The 20,098-nt window shown below is 34.9% G+C and overlaps 1 protein-coding gene across 4 annotated transcripts in view; it reads left to right on the top strand.

Annotated features, from left to right (window-relative positions):
- LOC128231529 (tumor necrosis factor receptor superfamily member 11B-like) overlaps positions 1-20,098 on the top strand; it is a 32,126-nt gene that overhangs the window by 5,972 nt on the left and 6,056 nt on the right. The window contains exons 1-5 of one of the 4 annotated variants that reach the window (XM_052944503.1): positions 12,492-12,651; positions 16,116-16,530; positions 17,040-17,204; positions 17,989-18,072; positions 18,813-18,939. In XM_052944503.1, coding sequence (XP_052800463.1) covers positions 16,146-16,530; positions 17,040-17,204; positions 17,989-18,072; positions 18,813-18,939 — 761 coding nt within the window. In that variant the 5' untranslated portion in view covers positions 12,492-12,651; positions 16,116-16,145. Of the gene's footprint in view, positions 1-12,491; positions 12,652-15,057; positions 15,119-16,115; positions 16,531-17,039; positions 17,205-17,988; positions 18,073-18,812; positions 18,940-20,098 lie in introns of those variants that run through there. The other 3 variants (XM_052944504.1, XM_052944502.1, XM_052944505.1) reach the window with 3 other exon arrangements.

The following is a 20,098-nucleotide window of genomic DNA, read 5'->3' as shown; positions in this document are numbered from 1 at the left end:
GATCAACTACAACAATGTAGTTACTGTCATTCCAGTGAAAAATATCAGTAGCCACAACTTCCCATGGCCTGCTGGGAATCTGATTAGGAATCATTGGTTCCTTGACATTGGAGTTTCTGTGTTCAAGACATATGGGACAATTGAGTACTTTGTTCTTTATGTCTTTGGTCATATTGGGCCAAAACATTACACTTCTTGCACGCTGAGTACATTTCTCTATGCCTAAGTGTGAATCATGAACTTTGTCCAGCATCATATGTCTCAAATCTTTGGGAATTATGACATTGTTTCCTTTTAACAAAAAATCGTCAATGACTGTTAGTTCGTCTCTGAATTTCCAATATTGTAAAATACTATTTGGACAGTTCTGTCTCTTATCAGGCCAACCTGTTAATATTGTGTGTTTCAGAGTCTGCATCTCTTGATCAGTCTCAATTTTGCTTTTGATCAGGGTCATTTTCTGATCACTCATAGCAATGTTTTTCAGGCCACAATTAAAAAATTCTTTGTTTGCCCTTTACCGACCCTAAATTTTAGAGGTGGGTCGGTAGATAGGAAAAATATTTTATTTTTTTCTAGAATTTGATCTTGAACACAAAAACTGGTGTTTGTATGTTTGACCTTTTTTATTTTTTCTGGTGGATGAACCATATTGTTGCAACCATTACATTAATATATGGGAATGCATTTTAATGTTTAAATTATTATTAAATGATATATAGCTTTATATGCATGGTTCACCTCATTTCTGTATTTATCCACCTTGTCGTGTGTTGTAATATATATTTGTAAGCTTGACTGTACTTCAATATATAAATGTATGCTGTATTGATATGCTTTACTGTACATGCAGGACACTTTGCTTTAACCCCACCTTGCACTAACTTCTTGCATAATTGTAGATCTAGACACAAATGTGTAATATTGGCATTTCTGGATGTGGTTTTTCAATCTTTTCACTGCTAGTCATTTTACACCCCATACATTATCATACTAGAAGAGTGCAAGACAGTCCCAAGTCTGTAGAAAAGGGGGAGGGAGGCATGTTTTAACTAAATATGCAAAATAAATTAATTTTGATAGAACTCGTGTTGTTACTTTTAAATGTTAAACTCTCTGTCAGATGGCAGAGTATTATTGCTTGATTTGGAATTCTGACCTTGACAACATTCTAAGAGTGACATGTATGACCAAACATGTTGCAGCAGTGTTTGTATAAATGGCAGTGTAATTATTGTGAGGTAGAAAGAAACTTCCGTTCTGATCATATAAATTTGGGGGAATATGTAAGAATTTCATATCAAGCATGGTCCATCAATGCATCACACCTGGAATATCTATACCATATTTACTTTAAAAAGCAGGGATTTTAAATGTTATTTATTCACAAAGCTAACAACTTTACCATTTATTTATAGCAGAAAACTGATACACATGTATGGACAAGAATTGTGCACAGTTATAAATATACTTGTGACATTCTTGGGACAATCCTTTAACAGATACAATTTCTTTAGTTACATGTGTAGAACACACAAAAATGTCTGACTAGAAGACTAGAAATGTCTGACTAGAAAACATACAGTGGCATAATTATCATGCTATTTACATCTAACTTGGTTTTGGAATGTTCACAACTCTTAAAAAAACAAGAACTGTATGGACAAGAATTGTGCACAATTATTAAAATACTTGTGACATTCTTGGGACAATCCTTTAACAGATACAATTTCTTTAGTTACATGTGTAGAACACACAAAAATGTCCGACTAGAAGACTAGAAATGTCTGACTAGAAAACATACAGTGGCATAATTATCATGCTATTTACATCGAACTTGGTTTTGGAATGTTCACAACTCTTAAAAAAACAAGAACAGTATGGCCAAGAATTGTGCACAATTATTAAAATACTTGTGACATTCTTGGGACAATCCTTTAACAGATACAATTTCTTTAGTTGCATGTGTAGAACACACAAACATGTCCGACTAGAAGACTAAAAATGTCTGACTAGAAAACAAACAGTTGCATAATTATAATGCTATTTATATCGAACTTGGGTTTAAGAATGTTCACATTGAACTCTTTATAAACAAAGAACTGTCTTAAGAATGTTCACATTGAACTCTTAAACAAAGAACTGTCTTATTAGTACATTATATGTTAGGAGTCAAGTCACAATCCACTGTCTACTTGATAGGATTTCTTTTTGGAATGTCTTTTATCAGTTTGCAAGCTCTACAAACTGGCAGAACAGTCTTGTATTTTTGTAACAATGCAGCATCTATCTCAGTGCCTCCTTCCCCGCAATGACAACATATGTCTTTTCGCACCGCCACCGGGTTGTTGCCTGCATAGTAAGGAAACTCGATAGGAGTAGAACAGTCCATCTGCAGTCGCACGCTTACTACACCCTCCAGAGAATCGCCTATTGCAACAGTTAAATATAAACATGGTCAGTTCATTTATTATGTGTACAATATACATTTATTCAAGTATTTAAACTCAACATCTGACATAGAAATAAACCTATAAACATCAAATTGAAAATTAAAACAAATTCAATGTATTTGCTTTCTTTTATGAAAGAATCTTGTCTGTCAGACAGTGTCTTCGAATTTGTAACTGTTTAAATATTAATATTAAAACACATAAGGCCACAATTAACAAATTCTTTGTTTGCCCTTTACCGACCCTAAATTTTAGAGGTGGGTCGGTAGGTAGGAAAAATATTTTATTTTTTTCTAGAATTTGATCTTGAACACAAAAACTGGTGTTTGTATGTTTGATCTTTTTTATTTTTTCTGGTGGATGAACCATATTGTTGCAACCATTACATTAATATATGGGAATGCATTTTAATGTTTAAATTATTATTAAATGATATATAGCTTTATATGCATGGTTCACCTCATTTCTGTATTTATCCACCTTGTCGTGTGTTGTAATATATATTTGTAAGCTTGACTGTACTTCAATATATAAATGTATGCTGTATTGATATGCTTTACTGTACATGCAGGACACTTTGCTTTAACCCCACCTTGCACTAACTTCTTGCATGATTGTAGATCTAGACACAAATGTGTAATATTGGCATTTCTGGATGTGGTTTTTCAATCTTTTCACTGCTAGTCATTTTACACCCCATACATTATCATACTAGAAGAGTGCAAGACAGTCCCAAGTCTGTAGAAAAGGGGGAGGGAGGCATGTTTTAACTAAATATGCAAAATAAATTAATTTTGATAGAACTCGTGTTGTTACTTTTAAATGTTAAACTCTCTGTCAGATGGCAGAGTATTATTGCTTGATTTGGAATTCTGACCTTGACAACATTCTAAGAGTGACATGTATGACCAAACATGTTGCAGCAGTGTTTGTATAAATGGCAGTGTAATTATTGTGAGGTAGAAAGAAACTTCCGTTCTGATCATATAAATTTGGGGGAATATGTAAGAATTTCATATCAAGCATGGTCCATCAATGCATCACACCTGGAATATCTATACCATATTTACTTTAAAAAGCAGGGATTTTAAATGTTATTTATTCACAAAGCTAACAACTTTACCATTTATTTATAGCAGAAAACTGATACACATGTATGGACAAGAATTGTGCACAGTTATAAAAATACTTGTGACATTCTTGGGACAATCCTTTAACAGATACAATTTCTTTAGTTACATGTGTAGAACACACAAAAATGTCTGACTAGAAGACTAGAAATGTCTGACTAGAAAACATACAGTGGCATAATTATCATGCTATTTACATCGAACTTGGTTTTGGAATGTTCACAACTCTTAAAAAAACAAGTACTGTATGGACAAGAATTGTGCACAATTATTAAAATACTTGTGACATTCTTGGGACAATCCTTTAACAGATACAATTTCTTTAGTTACATGTGTAGAACACACAAAAATGTCCGACTAGAAGACTAGAAATGTCTGACTAGAAAACATACAGTGGCATAATTATCATGCTATTTACATCGAACTTGGTTTTGGAATGTTCACAACTCTTAAAAAAACAAGAACAGTATGGCCAAGAATTGTGCACAATTATTAAAATACTTGTGAAATTCTTGGGACAATCCTTTAACAGATACAATTTCTTTAGTTACATGTGTAGAACACACAAACATGTCCGACTAGAAGACTAAAAATGTCTGACTAGAAAACAAACAGTTGCATAATTATAATGCTATTTATATCGAACTTGGGTTTAAGAATGTTCACATTGAACTCTTTATAAACAAAGAACTGTCTTAAGAATGTTCACATTGAACTCTTAAACAAAGAACTGTCTTATTCGTACATTATATGTTAGGAGTCAAGTCACAATCCACTGTCTACTTGATAGGATTTCTTTTTGGAATGTCTTTTATCAGTTTGCAAGCTCTACAAACTGGCAGAACAGTCTTGTATTTTTGTAACAATGCAGCATCTATCTCAGTGCCTCCTTCCCCGCAATGACAACATATGTCTTTTCGCACCGCCACCGGGTTGTTGCCTGCATAGTAAGGAAACTCGATAGGAGTAGAACAGTCCATCTGCAGTCGCACGCTTACTACACCCTCCAGAGAATCGCCTATTGCAACAGTTAAATATAAACATGGTCAGTTCATTTATTATGTGTACAATATACATTTATTCAAGTATTTAAACTCAACATCTGACATAGAAATAAACCTATAAACATCAAATTGAAAATTAAAACAAATTCAATGTATTTGCTTTCTTTTATGAAAGAATCTTGTCTGTCAGACAGTGTCTTCGAATTTGTAACTGTTTAAATATTAATATTAAAACACATAAGGCCACAATTAAAAAATTCTTTGTTTGCCCTTTACCGACCCTAAATTTTAGAGGTGGGTCGGTAGGTAGGAAAAATATTTTATTTTTTTCTAGAATTTGATCTTGAACACAAAAACTGGTGTTTGTATGTTTGACCTTTTTTATTTTTTCTGGTGGATGAACCATATTGTTGCAACCATTACATTAATATATGGGAATGCATTTTAATGTTTAAATTATTATTAAATGATATATAGCTTTATATGCATGGTTCACCTCATTTCTGTATTTATCCACCTTGTCGTGTGTTGTAATATATATTTGTAAGCTTGACTGTACTTCAATGTTGCTCAGCCAAGATAGCAAAAGATGATTTTGCAATTACAGAAATACGATTATGAAATTGTTCATGTACCTGGAAAGGACATTCCAGTAGCTGATACACTAAGTCGCAACTATTTGCAAGATGAACAGATTGATGTATGTAAAGACATAGATGCTCATGTACATTCTGTCATTCTGTCTCGAACTGGTTGTAGAAGTATGTAAGATCTTTTTGTTGATCGTCTGTTGGTCTCCAAGTGCTAAAAATGGAACGACCTTTTTCTCCAACCCACAGCATTAGGTAATTACACTTCACTTCTTGTGATTGTTCCTTTAGAGGACCCTTAAACATAAAGTCGGAATGTGACTTGAACGACTTGAATGACTGTGACAAATCCCTGCTGTCCCAGTCCATTTTGGGTGTTTGTCCTTGCATATTGTTAAAGCTTGCCATTTTGTTAGAATGAGCTTCACAATTACAATTTAATTATTCCATTTAATTTCAATTTAATCCATAAGAATCAGTTCACCAACTTCTGACACCATGTTGCGTTGTTTGTTTAGTTCTTACAACAACCTGTGGAATGGGTTAGATTCATAAGATCTCAAATGGAGTTACATGTTTATTCATTCATACCCAAGCATCAAGTGAAATACAATACTACAGGCATAGCTATATAGGAAACATAGTATTCAGTATGAATAACTACAATAGAGAAATATGCTGTAGTATATAAAGAATTGTGTCCCTTAGATATATTAAGATTAAGAATGCAACATATATAACATAATTACATTTTCAATACAAACATATAGTACATTTTACACCCGGCCCATCGGACCTATAAGTCACCTAAATATTAACGTTATGTAAAGCATATATTTATAGTTATACATTTTTAAATTTGTATGTTACAGTGCAGTTAATCTGGTATAGGTAATAGAGTTTATACATATATAGCATCTATGAGTTATAAATATGGAGATTGTTCAAAGAGGTAATAATTTCATTCGATAAAGATTAAATGGAAAAAAAACGAAAGCAAACGTGTACATGTGCAAATATATGGAGGCAAAATAAATAAACATAAACATGTATATTGAATAGAAACACAATGTCATTCATGCGTTAAGAATATAACGTATTTCTCCTTATGGTGTATGCCTTCACAATATATTTTGCTAACTGTCTGACATGTTTTTGCATGAGATATGTGATTTTGCCTGTATCAGAGAGGTTTACAAATTCATCGTTGGACATAAGTGGTCCTAAACATGTAGTTCTTGCAGCATTGTACAATTGACATTTTAGGACAAAATGGCACTCGTTTTCCACTTCTTGTGAATCACAAAGTTTACAGAGTCTGGAGTTGACTGGTTCACCTAAATAACGACCTGTTTCTATTCGTAGTGGCAATATACCAGTCCTAAATTGAGCAAGTAATGAACGTTCGTTCTTCTTAAGAGCCAAGTTCAAATACTTTTCACATTTAAATTCTTGTTTAAATTCACGGTATGTTCGTAGTTTTGGCATGGATCCTACATCTGTTGACCAAATGTTATTAATGTAATGATTTCGCACAAGCTTATGCACAATCGGGATTTCAACAGGTAGCTTAGCATTGAATTTATCCAATAATCCGATATGCATCATGATGTCCTTGACCTCGCTTGACCAGTTTGTAGTACATCTGTTATAGTCCGTTTCAAATACTTGCGCGCATAGCCGGTCTCGGTCCATTAGCACGAGTCTATTCCAGAGGCGTAGCATATTACTCCATCTGCGGTAGCGGGTGGGAATCCATCCGGTGTCCCCGGTTAGGGCGGGTATTGGAGCAAATCGATGAACACCAAGAGCGTAACGTAGGGCACGGTTTTGGACGTTATCCGATGATTGAAATTGCTTGTATCCCCACACCGAACTACAGTAATCCATGACGGGCACAACACATGCGTTATACGTATGTTAACCAAAGTACACATACTTCTTTAATTTGATCAAATCTTTTATATCAAAGGTCTGTTATTTGCAGTTTCAGAGAAGATTTTCAATGATGTAATTATATACTATATAGAAAACCTGTCACCTCTTTTTCAGGGGAGCTTTAAACCACAGGGCCATACTTTGAACAATCTTTGTAAAAGACATCTACATTGTACACGTATGTCAGACTGCATGCACAATGCTATTAGGAAGTAGTTTTTATTTGAAAAGTGAAGAATTATTTTCTCCCTCTTAATTAGTGCTTGGTATTCAATTAATATAAAATGTTACCATAATAACTAAGTGGTGTTGATAAATATTAGGCACTGCCTTCTGTCTCATGCTATTCTTATTACTGCTGCAGACTTTTGTACAAAGCAAGTTGAGGAGACTAAGATGAGATGAATATCGTTTATCAAGTATGAAATATTGAAATGTCTTTTAAATACATTGACCATCAAATTTCATAACATGGTGTCAGCAGTTCATCACACTGCTTGTGAGAATGGAATACCAAACATAATCATATTCTTTATTATATACCCATCATCAATTCACATGCAATACATATCACAAAATACTTTAACCCATATTCCGCTCCAGTGCACTACGGCCATATACCACTCTTGTGACGTTGTGTTGCGCAATATTAAATTGACGTCATTAAACCAATGAGTGCATCCTTAAAATGCAATTTATTATGCAAAGATGTGGCTTCTAAGTGATCTAATCAGTAATGTATATAATAAAAGGATTATTAGTACTGCGTTTTGATCCGGATATGGCGGAATGTCATATTCGATTCTGGTATTTTTTTGTAGATTTTGATTTTACTCGGCTTGTGCCTTTTGAATACCGAATCTGCAAAAATCTACTTGAGTCGAATACAACCTCCAACCACTGGCACCGGATTTTCAAACTCAATCATTTTTTAAAAAAAATCAAAAAAAAATCTTATAATTCCTTACTAAAAACTATAATACCGAATATGTAAAAAAATATTGAATTTTTTTTTTTTTTTAAATATGCACTTCGTACTGTATAATATACTAACATGGTATTGAACGTTTCTCTACCCGGGTCACGTAATCATCTTATTACTCACTTTTAAAGAACTTCTGCAGATTGACAGTCATCGCAATCTAAGGACATGATATCCATCTTCAAAATACTCAACCTTAACCCGCGAAGAAATTCGCCGGTCATACGATTTTTTTGACTTTATTCCCATTTTTCTGTTTTCCTGGATTTTTTACCACCCTTGACTTCCGGTTTGTTGCATTCGGAACTCCTCGGCCATTTTTTCAAAAACAACCTCGGATGTATATGGACGGTTTACATACTTAAAAAGTGGTACGTTTAAGTCCGCTGCAAATAGATCGCGTAGTAATCTTATTTAAATTAGTAGTTAAAATTTATGACTTAACTCTTGGGAATCGTAATTATGTTTGCAATAATACACTTCACTGGCAATCAATTTAAACTGAGAGCAATGAATACAACTCTTAAACACTACATTTAATTAATGTTTTTATTCAAAAAAATACGGACTACTTCAACAGATGTACCGGCATACATCTGAGGTTGTTTTTGAAAAAATGGCCGAGGAGCTCCGAATGGGTTTGTTGTTGTTTTTCGCGCAGTTTGTAACATGTGATTTGATTGGTCGAATGAAAAGGCGGCGTATTTAAAATCTCAAATCGTTAACAAATTGAAACTCTAACATTTTGGCCCTTCTTCTCAGTTATCAAGCAAATTATGAATGAAAGTCCACATGAAATATGAATTTGCAATGATTCAATGCAATTGTTATACAGATTAAGTCATATTTATAACAAAAAAAAACAACGGTCACGAGTTCACTGTATTGCTAAATTCTTACTGTTCGAAACAAAGTAAAATCGATAAATATAATGAAGAAACTTTGTTATTCGGGAACGCACCTGGCGCACACACCCTCCCCCCCCCCCCAAAAAAAAAAAAAAAAAAAAATTAAAAGAAAAAAAATAAATATATTTTTTAAATTAAAATAAATACATATTCCTATAATTGGATAAAATTTTTTAGAGATTCATCTTCTGATAACGTTTCCAATGTACTAGTCAAGAAGGGTGAGAGACTGGTTTGGTGGAATAAGATGTCTGCCTCCAATCCAAGAGTTATTTGGTTATATCCAACCTAGTGACAAATGGAACATTGTGATGAGGCTCTTGTACGTACACATTACTGATTTCCAGGGGCGTAGCTAGCTCTCTATTCATGTGGATTCATGATTGTGCTGGGGGGGGGGGGGGGTGTAAGAACATTTTGAAAACAATGGAGCAAATCTGGTGTATTCTGGGCATTCTTAGGTCCTTGTGTCTGTTACATCATGTACTCAAACAAACATAGTGATTCTGTAGCTTTGGCTAAACTGTTTATTTTTTGTCAAAATCATGTGGATTCAGCCATGTATTGGCAGCTACCCGCCTGGTTTCTACCTACCAAACAGACTTGCTGTTAAGTTATCAACTTTCATCACAATCAAGCAATTTATACTATATATATGTTTTATTAGACAAATCTTGCGATGTAAGTTTAAGCAATATTACAACACAACTACATTAACTAACAACAAACATGAAATGGTTATAGTGACTTCTGACTTGGTCACAATTTATAGAGAGAGCAAAATAATTAATTTCCTTATTGATAAAAACTAGTTAAAAAGGTAGCAAATCACTTAAAGTTCCAATATAGCTAATTTAAAAGTCAATACATCACTATTGGTTCCAATAGAGCTCTATAAATGGAGTTTATTCATTTAAGAAGTTTAAAAAATGCTTTATTTTGCTGAAAAGCATTGGTAACACTTGCTACTTTAAAGGGCGCCTCTTTTAAAGCATGGATCTTCAAATGATTTTGCTTTTGCTCTATAGTAATTTAAAGCTGCACTCTTACAGAGTGAATGTCTGATAAACAGTGATATAAGACTGCTAACAAAAGATTTAAATGTAGTTTTTCATGTTTTTGTCAGAAAATTGATGTTTTATGGTAATATTTGAATGATGTTTTATAGTAACAAGGATTATTAACGCTTATTTTTTTTTTTTAGATTTTGGCATTCTTTCTTACAATTGAGATTTGTTCTATTGTAAGTTACCTTTATATTGATAACTGAATTGAAGGCTTTAATGCCAACTGTAAGTATCTTTTACTGAGAAAGTACACAAAGCTGGACAAAATCCCAACTCTTGCAAAGATAAAGACAGCAGATTGTCATTATATAAGTCATTGTTTCCAGGTTGTAGCGATATCATGTTAAAACTGTTAACAGCGCAATGTAACATCTCCACTGAGTCCAGATCTAGGCGGTGGGATAGGAGATAGTGCCGGTGTGTCTCACTCTGTGGAACTGCAGCCCACAAGCCTACACTTCAATACATATGACCGTCACGGATACCGGTGTTGCCATCCATCAATTCCCTGCAAAGATATAAAAAAAAAACCTGATTTTAAAGGTTTATTTTAACCTAGCTACAACTGTACATTCATTTTAAATCTATTAATTAATGCACAATGTGCACATGGACTAGCATCTGCACTATAATAAATGTTTTGAAAATATCTATTGTTATTCAACTTTTCAGCAAAAGCTGGGGTATGTGCCTGTTTAGTTGAGTGGTTTATCCATTTTCCTAATAATTTACTGGTTTCCACAAGAAGACTCGAATCAAATTTGGGATCAGTCTCTTTTGTTACTTATTTTCTATTTTTTTCTACAATTATGATATCAAACATTGAAATATATATACATGTGATTGTGATACAGGTAAATGTAAGCATAATGATATTAATCATTTTCAGTTTCAGGAAATAATTTTTTTTACCACAAAACATGACCAAGTCCCTTTAAGAGCATTTTGGCAAATGCAAAGGAAATTGAGATGGCACTCATTTCTGTACGCATGCATAAAAAACAAAGCATTAAGTTAAACTACAAAATGAATTAATCAAAGGTGTTCGTCACATTGCCTGCATGGATACAGTAATACATTTCTTTTTATGCCCCCGAAGGTGGGCATATTAAAATCGCACCGTCCGTCCGTCCGGCTCTGTAACTTTCCCTTGTATGGACAGATTTTAAAATAACTTGCCACATGTGTTCCACATACCAAGACGACGTGTGGCGTGCAAGACTGTGTCCCTACCTCAAAGGTCAAGGTCACACTTAGTGTTTATTGACAATCGAGTGCTGCATATAAGGACATAGAGTATAGGTTGTCGTGTCCGGGCTGTAACTTTCCCTGGTATGGACAGATTTTAAAATAACTTGCCACATGTGTTTCACATACCAAGACGACGTGTCGCGTGCAAGACCCGTGTCCCTACCTCAAAGGTCAAGGTCACACTTAGTGTTTTTTCACAATGGAGTGCTGCATACAAGGACATAGGGTATAGGTTGTCGTGTCCGGGCTGTAACTTTCTCTTGTATGGACAGATTTTAAAATAACTTGCTACATGTGTTCCACATACGAAGATGACGTGTCATGTGCAAGACCCATGTCCCTACCTCTAAGGTGAAAGATACACTTAGTGTTTATTCACAAGGGAATTCTGAATATAAGGACATAACAGTGTAGGTTGTCAAGTATGGGTGGTATTTTTTTATGTTCAAAGGCAATTTGAAATAACTTGCCATATGTATTTGACACGTAAAGGCAAGATCAACTTTTCATGTACTGACCTTGTTCGTAGGTCAATGTCACATTCGGGGGCATTCGTCACATACTGTGACAGCTCTTGTTTCTTTTTTATTATCAATATTTTTTTATCTTATTTTTTGTCAAAATAGTGATTATATGTCATTTAAAAATATATTCCACAATTTTCCATGAAAGAAATTAGTATAATATATAAATAAATATAATGTTACTTAATAAATATACATGTGTAAATAAACCAAACGCATGTAAACACACAAAATATGTGTGCATGTTTCTACAATTATATAGATTATTATTTAACACGGCGTATTGGTAAACAGCTCTTTTTTATAAATAAAACATTTTGCACTTCTTACCTGTGAAACGTTTTTGGGACCAGATAGCTGTCAAGGAAACAAGTCAATCCTGTGGTACATATTAAGCCACTCTCCGTTGTCTCATGAATGCAATTTCACATTCGGCTTTGATGGTATGTGTAATTCCAGAACCAGTCTGACCCGAAATAAGCACGCTCAAGTCACTCAAAGCGGAATTTAATGTCAAAGACTTCTCTGTGATTAACACTTCCGGTCCAAATATTACAGTTGTTGACACTTATACGCGAAATGTCTCGCGGAGTTCATGGACCAATGAAATGAGCCGTTATAAAACCTTACTTTGAAACCGGAAGTCAAGGGTGGTAGAAAATCCAGGAAAACAGAAAAATGGGAATAAAGTCAAAAAAATCGTATGACCGGCGAATTTCTTCGCGGGTTAAGGTTGAGTATTTTGAAGATGGATATCATGTCCTTAGATTGCGATGACTGTCAATCTGCAGAAGTTCTTTAAAAGTGAGTAATAAGATGATTACGTGACCCGGGTAGAGAAACGTTCAATACCATGTTAGTATATTATACAGTACAAAGTGCATATTTAAAAAAAAATATTTTTCAATATTTTTTTACATATTCGGTATTATAATTTTTAGTAAGGAATTATAAGATTTTTTTTGATTTTTAAAAAAAACAATTGAGTTTGAAAATCCGGTGCTAGTGAGTATGCGGGGTAATAAAGAAACATCGGAGTCTTGTATATAAACATATACAAGACTCCGATGTTTCTTTATTACCCCGCATACTCTTACTTGTAACCTATATAATATACATGATTTAATTTCGGTTACACAGGCAAACAGGTTAAACAAATGACAACTATTTTTGAGTGCTTTTACGATAAGCGTTAGTTGTCATTTGTTTTGAAACGAAAGGGATGAATGTTAGGGAAAAAGTTGAAAGCGTATATGAAATTTAAATTGGCTCATTAAAGTCTCAACAACTTGAGCCATTAGGACGTGGTAAGTTATAATTGACGTGTTTGGTTATAAGGTATGAATCTGCAGAACCAAATGAAAGTGCTTATTGATAGATCAAAGTTAGCACCATGAAAGGATTTGTATAGCAAAATTTGCACCGTATTAGGTATGCCCGTCCCACCCCTCACTCACAGCATTCTCCCCCTACAGAGAGTATAGTGTAAACATCAGCCTGCAACAACACCCTCACGCACTATGATGGGGAAGACGAAAATATTTGGCAGTAATCATTAACTGTAATATTTGATGCATTTTATAGCCTCTCCGCCCTCAAGCTTCCTCACCACTCACCACCCACTCCAAGTATGAGCCAGAGCGACCCCCCTTTCGCGCAGTAATGGAAATGTTTCTCGGTTATATTAGCTGTAGCTTTTAAACCCGTTAAATTTCCTCTTCTTTACAACCCCTTCCCCATAACAACCCCCACCCTTCGTATATAGAGTATAGTATAGTAGCCACAGCCACCACCATCCCTTCGACTAAATCTAAACCATTGGCAAAGGCAAAAAAGTGAGCATTTTTTGTTGCCGAAATCCATCACTTCCGACTTCCCCGCCCTTCCACCACCACCCCCCCCCCCCCCCACACACACACAGCATTCTCACATCACAAAGAGTATATTATGAGCCCTAGTCTACACGTCTTCTCACTTTGAAATGAAGTAACTGAAAGTAGTATTTAAGACTTCTTCATAACCCTCCCTCCCTCTCCCCCGACTTCCCCACCCCTCTCCAACCACCCACAATCACGGCATACAACCCACGAAAACACAATGCAGTATAAAATCCCTGCGTACAAACCAACTCGCATACTCTAGTGTATGTATTTATGAACATTAAAGGGGTTTCTGTGTTTTAGCCACCCCCTCCTCTGACTTCCCCACCCCTCTCCAATAGGTCTTCTTTCTTTCAAAAGTGTTCCCACTAGGAACGGACAAAAAGACATGAACATGCATCATAGGATTTTAGAAAAAAAAACTTGCCATGGAGGTTCACCATGATGAGGTGGCTTGTCGCGCTCAAGACCCAGGTCTGGACGTCAAAAGAAAAGGTCAAGGTTAGAGGTCATTGGTTGAAATGATCCTTGTCCTGGCCGTATCTTTACCATGCACTATGGGATTTTCAAAACACTTGTCATGAAGGTTCACCATGATGAGGCGGCATATCGCGCACAAGACCGAGGGCTGTACCTTAAAGGTCAAGGTCACGCTTAGAGGTCAAAGGTTAAGGCTAGAGGTCAAATGTTGAAATAATCTTGCCGGGGCTGTATCTTGACCATGCATTATATTATTTTTTATAAAACTTGCCATGAATTATAGGTGCGTGTCGCGCACAAGACCCAAGTCTATACGGCAATGGTCAAGGCCACTCTTAGTGGTCAACTGTTGAAATAAACCTTTCCAGGCTGTATCTTGATCATGTATTATAGGATTCTCAAACTTGCCATGAAGGTTGAACAAAACTTAGTAAATAAAAGCTTAATATAGGTCACATAATACCTCGTTTTCAAAAGCGTTACTAACACCTCTCACAAAGGAAAGCTATTGCTATCATATTTTGAACTTTAAACTAATCATTAACTAACAACAGAATTCGAACTTTTGATGTTTTGTCATCGAAAAAATCAATGTGTTACACAAAACAAACTGGAAACGTTCTAAATTGATTAAACAATATATTTAAAAATTGCAAAAGGCGTTAATTGTTATATATTTGTATTAGACCTTGCTTTAACACATCCAGCATAAAAGTAACTGAACTTGTGTTTTCGAATTATATTCTGTGTAACTCGTGATACAAAGAAGTAAACTGAAAGGTCGTTGTTTTAATGTGTTTCAGTAGATGATTTTTTTCCTCGATAGACTACATCATAGAATACGTTTGTCATAGACCAGGCCTTGTCATCTCGCAAAACGAAAATATTAGCTCTTTTCAACTGCCTTTAAAGTAAGGTTCAAAAGGTTGAATGCATAATAAAAATGTACAATGGGGCCTAAAAAAAATGTTTGGTTAGAGTTACATCCTTTTCAAAAATAGGTAGGGTAGGTAGGCTTTTTATTTTATTTTATTTTATTTTTTTTATTAGGCTTTACATAAGAATGTCATTTTCATCATTGGAGAATGGTGTTAAAGTTATTTCCTGTATAATCATTTAAGGTTTTAAACTCCATTTTTAGAAACCAAAATTATTATTATTATTTTTTTTTTATGTTTTTCATTTTTTTTTTCAAACTGACTATAAAAACGGTAGGGTCGGCGCCTATTCCATAGGTAGGATCGGGTAACCCAAACCAAATGTATTTTTTTAGGCCTGGGTGGTTTTACGTGTATAATATATCAATTTACCTTACATTAGATTGAATAATAGTATTATAATGCATCAGTCTTCAATACGATTCTGTAAGCTTTCTGCATTAGAATGTGCGGCTAAATTTAATCTTCTTTTGTATATATATATATATGTACTATATACACGTATTTGGTTACTTTGTAGTGTTTTATGTTCACACATATGCTTCATTATGGACATTAAGAATAATAATCAAAAGTGTAAATTTCACGCTTTGTTGTTTTATCAAAGGCCAACATTTACTGATTTTTGGAATGACATTTAAGGGTAGGGAGGCCTCGACCCAGCATCGCCGCCAACGACGCTCTTAAAAGTTTCAACCAAACAATATTCGTTTAGAAATTTAGCATTGGTCGTTTTTACGTGCACTTGCTAATATTACTCATGTGGCTGAATAAGGATGGATAATGTGTACATTGTTGATCAATTAAACAGTATTCTAAATAGGTAGATGTAATTCTCGGGATTTTACTAATTGTGAGAAGTTTGCCATATCAGAATTCGTAAAAAAATCTCAACATACTCTTATTTGGACTAAATTGAACATGAGCTTATTGGAATGTGTAGGTCAAAGCTAACTTTTCTTTCTTTCAGAAAGTATCCATTCCTTGTGGCGTGTTTGTGATGGCCTTATCCACAATAGGATCTTTTGCACAGCTTAATGCCACTTATTATTCAATAGAAGTTAACCTTGAAACCATCCAATGTAGAATGTGTCCACCTGGCACTTTCTGGATTCGACATTGTAGTCAAGACGGTGGCCAGGCAGTATGTAAGGACTGTGCTGATGGACGCTTTACAGAGGACAACAATCGAGCAATTTATTGTAAAAGGTGTTCTGAATGTACAGGAACTGATCAACCATCGGGTGAAGTTGTTGTGGAGGCGTGTACGCGGTTTCACGACACAATATGTGGGTGTAAACCAGGGTACTGGAGAGAAGAAGGAAAGGTCGGAAATTGCCAAAAAGTTTCGCCGTGTGAGCCCAGATATGGCGTGATGAAAATGGGTATGTTGGTTTGCATTTACTTTAATGTGAGAAACTATTATTAATAACATGACACTTACATAATAAATGAGTATAGAAGAAGAATTTTTCCTTTCGATTTTCCTTATTAAAGCTTTAGAATCGAACCTAAATTCCTAAAACCGGATATATTGATTTGATTTTTTGAATATTCACTGTAATGTTTTATTTCGTTTTCAGACTAATTTTACAATATTTAGTTATATTGATGCGATGATGATATAAATGTCTTTCTGTATACATGACTTACATAATTATATTGTATCGGTTAGCAAACTTTGTACCATGGATGGAAACTCAAGTACATGATAACAAAAAACAATATTGCAGAATTAAAGCAATCAACATTTCTTACCCCATGCTGAAAGGTGAAGGGGATATACAAATGGTCGGGAAGAACTGTACTTCATTCGGCGGGGATATAGTGGTCTACCACTGCCTTATTGAATAATAAAAAAGGGCAAAGTTCAACCTCATGTTCACTACTTAAGGGGACAGTCACAATGATACAACATGCAAGAGATGTGTAAACGGGAAGACCTTCTCCAACATCAGTTCTGAGGTGACGCCATGCCAGAATTGTTCAATTTGTGCTGAGGGATGGGTGCAGAAAAGTCCATGTAACGAAACTGTGGACACTGCGTGCATTCCAAAAGGTGGTTTATAATTATAAATATTAACATATGTTTAAGCTTATAAGCTAGTCTGCTTTCAAAGAGAAATATTTACGCATTGTCTCACCTTTCGTATCGTTGTCATCGATACGTGTGCTTTGTCAAAACTTTAATCGTGGCCATAACTCAAAACCTTACGAAAAAATTGCTTTAATATTATTTTAGGTTGGGTTTCTTGTTTGACTAAATAAAAAACAGGAGATAGTTATAATTCGCTCTTACGTTTAATTGGCTTTTGCTGCCAGAAACGCTCAAAAATGGTTTAGCCATTTATTGTCTTCACATTTAATGGTTTTATTTCAGGTTAAAATCGACTGCTTCTGTCATCTCTATTGATATCAATGATGATAAGATTAAGCCATTAGCTCATTGGTTAAGTCAGGCAAGAGCATATTTGCCAACCTATTAATATTATTGTAAAACAACATAAAATAATAATTGGTCACAGAAATATCCAGGTATTGATAACTGTCCAGGGGCAATGTTTACGAACAGTCTCAAGTCGGAGTTAAGACTCAACTGGCAACTTTGCATATCTTCCATTTTGGTATCTTTCGTCTTTTTGGGAAATCGATGATGAAATTTGTTGAATTTTAATACTGCTATTACTTGCAACTGACATCTTCAGGTTTTCATATATTGTATTGGTTTGCAAAGTCTTGACTGTGTTATGGATTGAAACTAAAGTGGAGTTTTACATATTCTTTTGCAAAATGAGAGCATTCCAAATGTTCTTTTTGTTGATCTTAATGTGCACTTCTTACAGGGGGCAGTAACAACAATACAACAGTTTATGGGAATACCTTCACCGACATCAGTACCGATCAAAATCAAAATCAAAAATCAAAAGGTGATTATACCAAAGGCAATACATTCATGTGTATATAAATGGTCCATATGTTTGGCTTATTTCAGTAATTCCCCTTAAAATGGGCAAGCGTTGAAATTCGCTCTGCATTGCTCTTATTCTAAACTCTAAGCTGCCCGAAGTTTCCATTGTTTTTTTGTTGGTGAGTACCCTCAAAAATGTTTTTGAACAGTTTAAAGCTGTATAATGATCTAAGACTTATAGCCCTTTTATTGCGGATGCGGAAGTGGTAAAGTTTTTCCTTCAAAACTGTTGTCAGAAAATAGCCAATTTAGCGTCGCAAAGAAACATATGTGTACAAGCATACATAAACATTTGGCGATTATTTTTCCAATATGTGACCTTTAAAACCATACATAAAGACATAAACTGAATCCCCAACTACTGACTGGCTTGCAGTTGAACATTCGCTAATAATAATCTGGAAATGGTCGAATATCCGACTGGCGAATATACCAATAAAAGTGAATTAAAACAGCGTTTGTCGAATCCCCAACTGGCAACGAGCAGGTAGTTGAATATTTGAATACCCAACTGGCAACTGGTAAGTAGTTGATTATTCGAATCCCCAACTACCAACTACCAACTACCTTCCAACTTTACCGTCATAATTTTAGCTTAGGAATATTCAACAGTTTGTAAATAGAAATGAACCTATAAAACCAATTAAAGTTATTTAATTCAACCGGTATGGCCATAAATACTTAACATTTTTATTTCAGTTGTAAAGAATTACAGATATGGTGTCATTGCGGGTATTGCATGTGGCGTAATAGTAGTTGTGATACTTTCGGGAATCAGTATTGTATGCTACCTTCGGAAAGAAAATCGTCAATGGCCACCTTGCAGGTACTAGACATCTTAGATATTGTTTACCTTATTCATTTAATGCACAATTGTCATTATACTCATATAATAAACATTATAATATTGATTTTCAAACGGAAATATGAAGATCTTCAATCTGATTTTTGTCAGCAATCATATATCATTGGTTTGCAGATATTTACGCAAAAATTTGCTCTTTTCAAGACAAAAAATAAAAAAAGTTGTTATTAAAATGTATATCTGTGAGAGTGAAGCTTTAAGAATCGACCAATAATGTGTAAGCCAGAAGAGCTTATGCGATGGTAATGTGTACGTAGTATGTGCATCCGTGCGTTCGTGCGTCCGTTCGCCTGTAAACAATTGCTTGTGAAAACGATACAGTCTTCAGTTTTGATTGTATCTCGATGCAACTTGTACAGTATCTAGATATCCATTAGAGCTTGGTTCCTTTCGAAAACCAGCCAGATCCGCCAATGCATGCCTAGATTATGGCACTTGATAGTATAAAAAAATGCTATTGTGTAAACAATTGGTTGTGAACACGATACAGTCTTCATTTTTGATTGTATCTCGATGAAATTTGTTCAGTATTTAGATATCCATTAGAGCTCGGTTCCTTTCGAAAACCAGCCAGATCCGACCATGCATGCCTAGATTATGGGCCTTGAAAGTATTAAAAAATCAGTTCGTCTGTAAACAATTGCTTGTGAACATGATACAGTCTTCAGTTTTGATTGTATCTCGATGAACCTTGTACAGTATTTAGATATCCATTAGAACTCGGTTCCTTTCGAAAACCAGCCAGATCTGCCCATGCTTGCCTGGATTATGGGTCTTGAAAATATAAAAAATGCTATTTTAAGCTAAGGCTATTTTTAGCCAAGTCAACATGAGCGAAGTCTATTTTTAGCCAAGTTAACATGTAAAGTCACAATTGCTTGTGAAGGTTTGTTCAAATTATGCCCCTGGAGTCATTATTACTGCCCCCCCCCCCCCCCCACGGTGATTGACCAGTGCGGCAAATGCAAACGACCCCGGTGACGTTGGCTAAGGCCCAGGGAAGGGTTCTCTTTTCTTTGTAAGGGATGGACTCCCCCCCCCCCCCCCCCCCCTTAAATTGGGAAATGTTAAAAACCTTTTTGTCTGAAACCACTTTGCAAATCCTTGCTATTTTGAACAA

This window comes from Mya arenaria, chromosome 4 (assembly GCF_026914265.1).
Source record: "Mya arenaria isolate MELC-2E11 chromosome 4, ASM2691426v1".
In the NCBI taxonomy this organism is placed as follows: Eukaryota; Metazoa; Mollusca; class Bivalvia; order Myida; family Myidae; genus Mya; species Mya arenaria.
The sequence above is the reverse complement of the archived record's forward strand: the minus strand, read 5'-3'. Positions and strand labels throughout refer to the sequence as shown.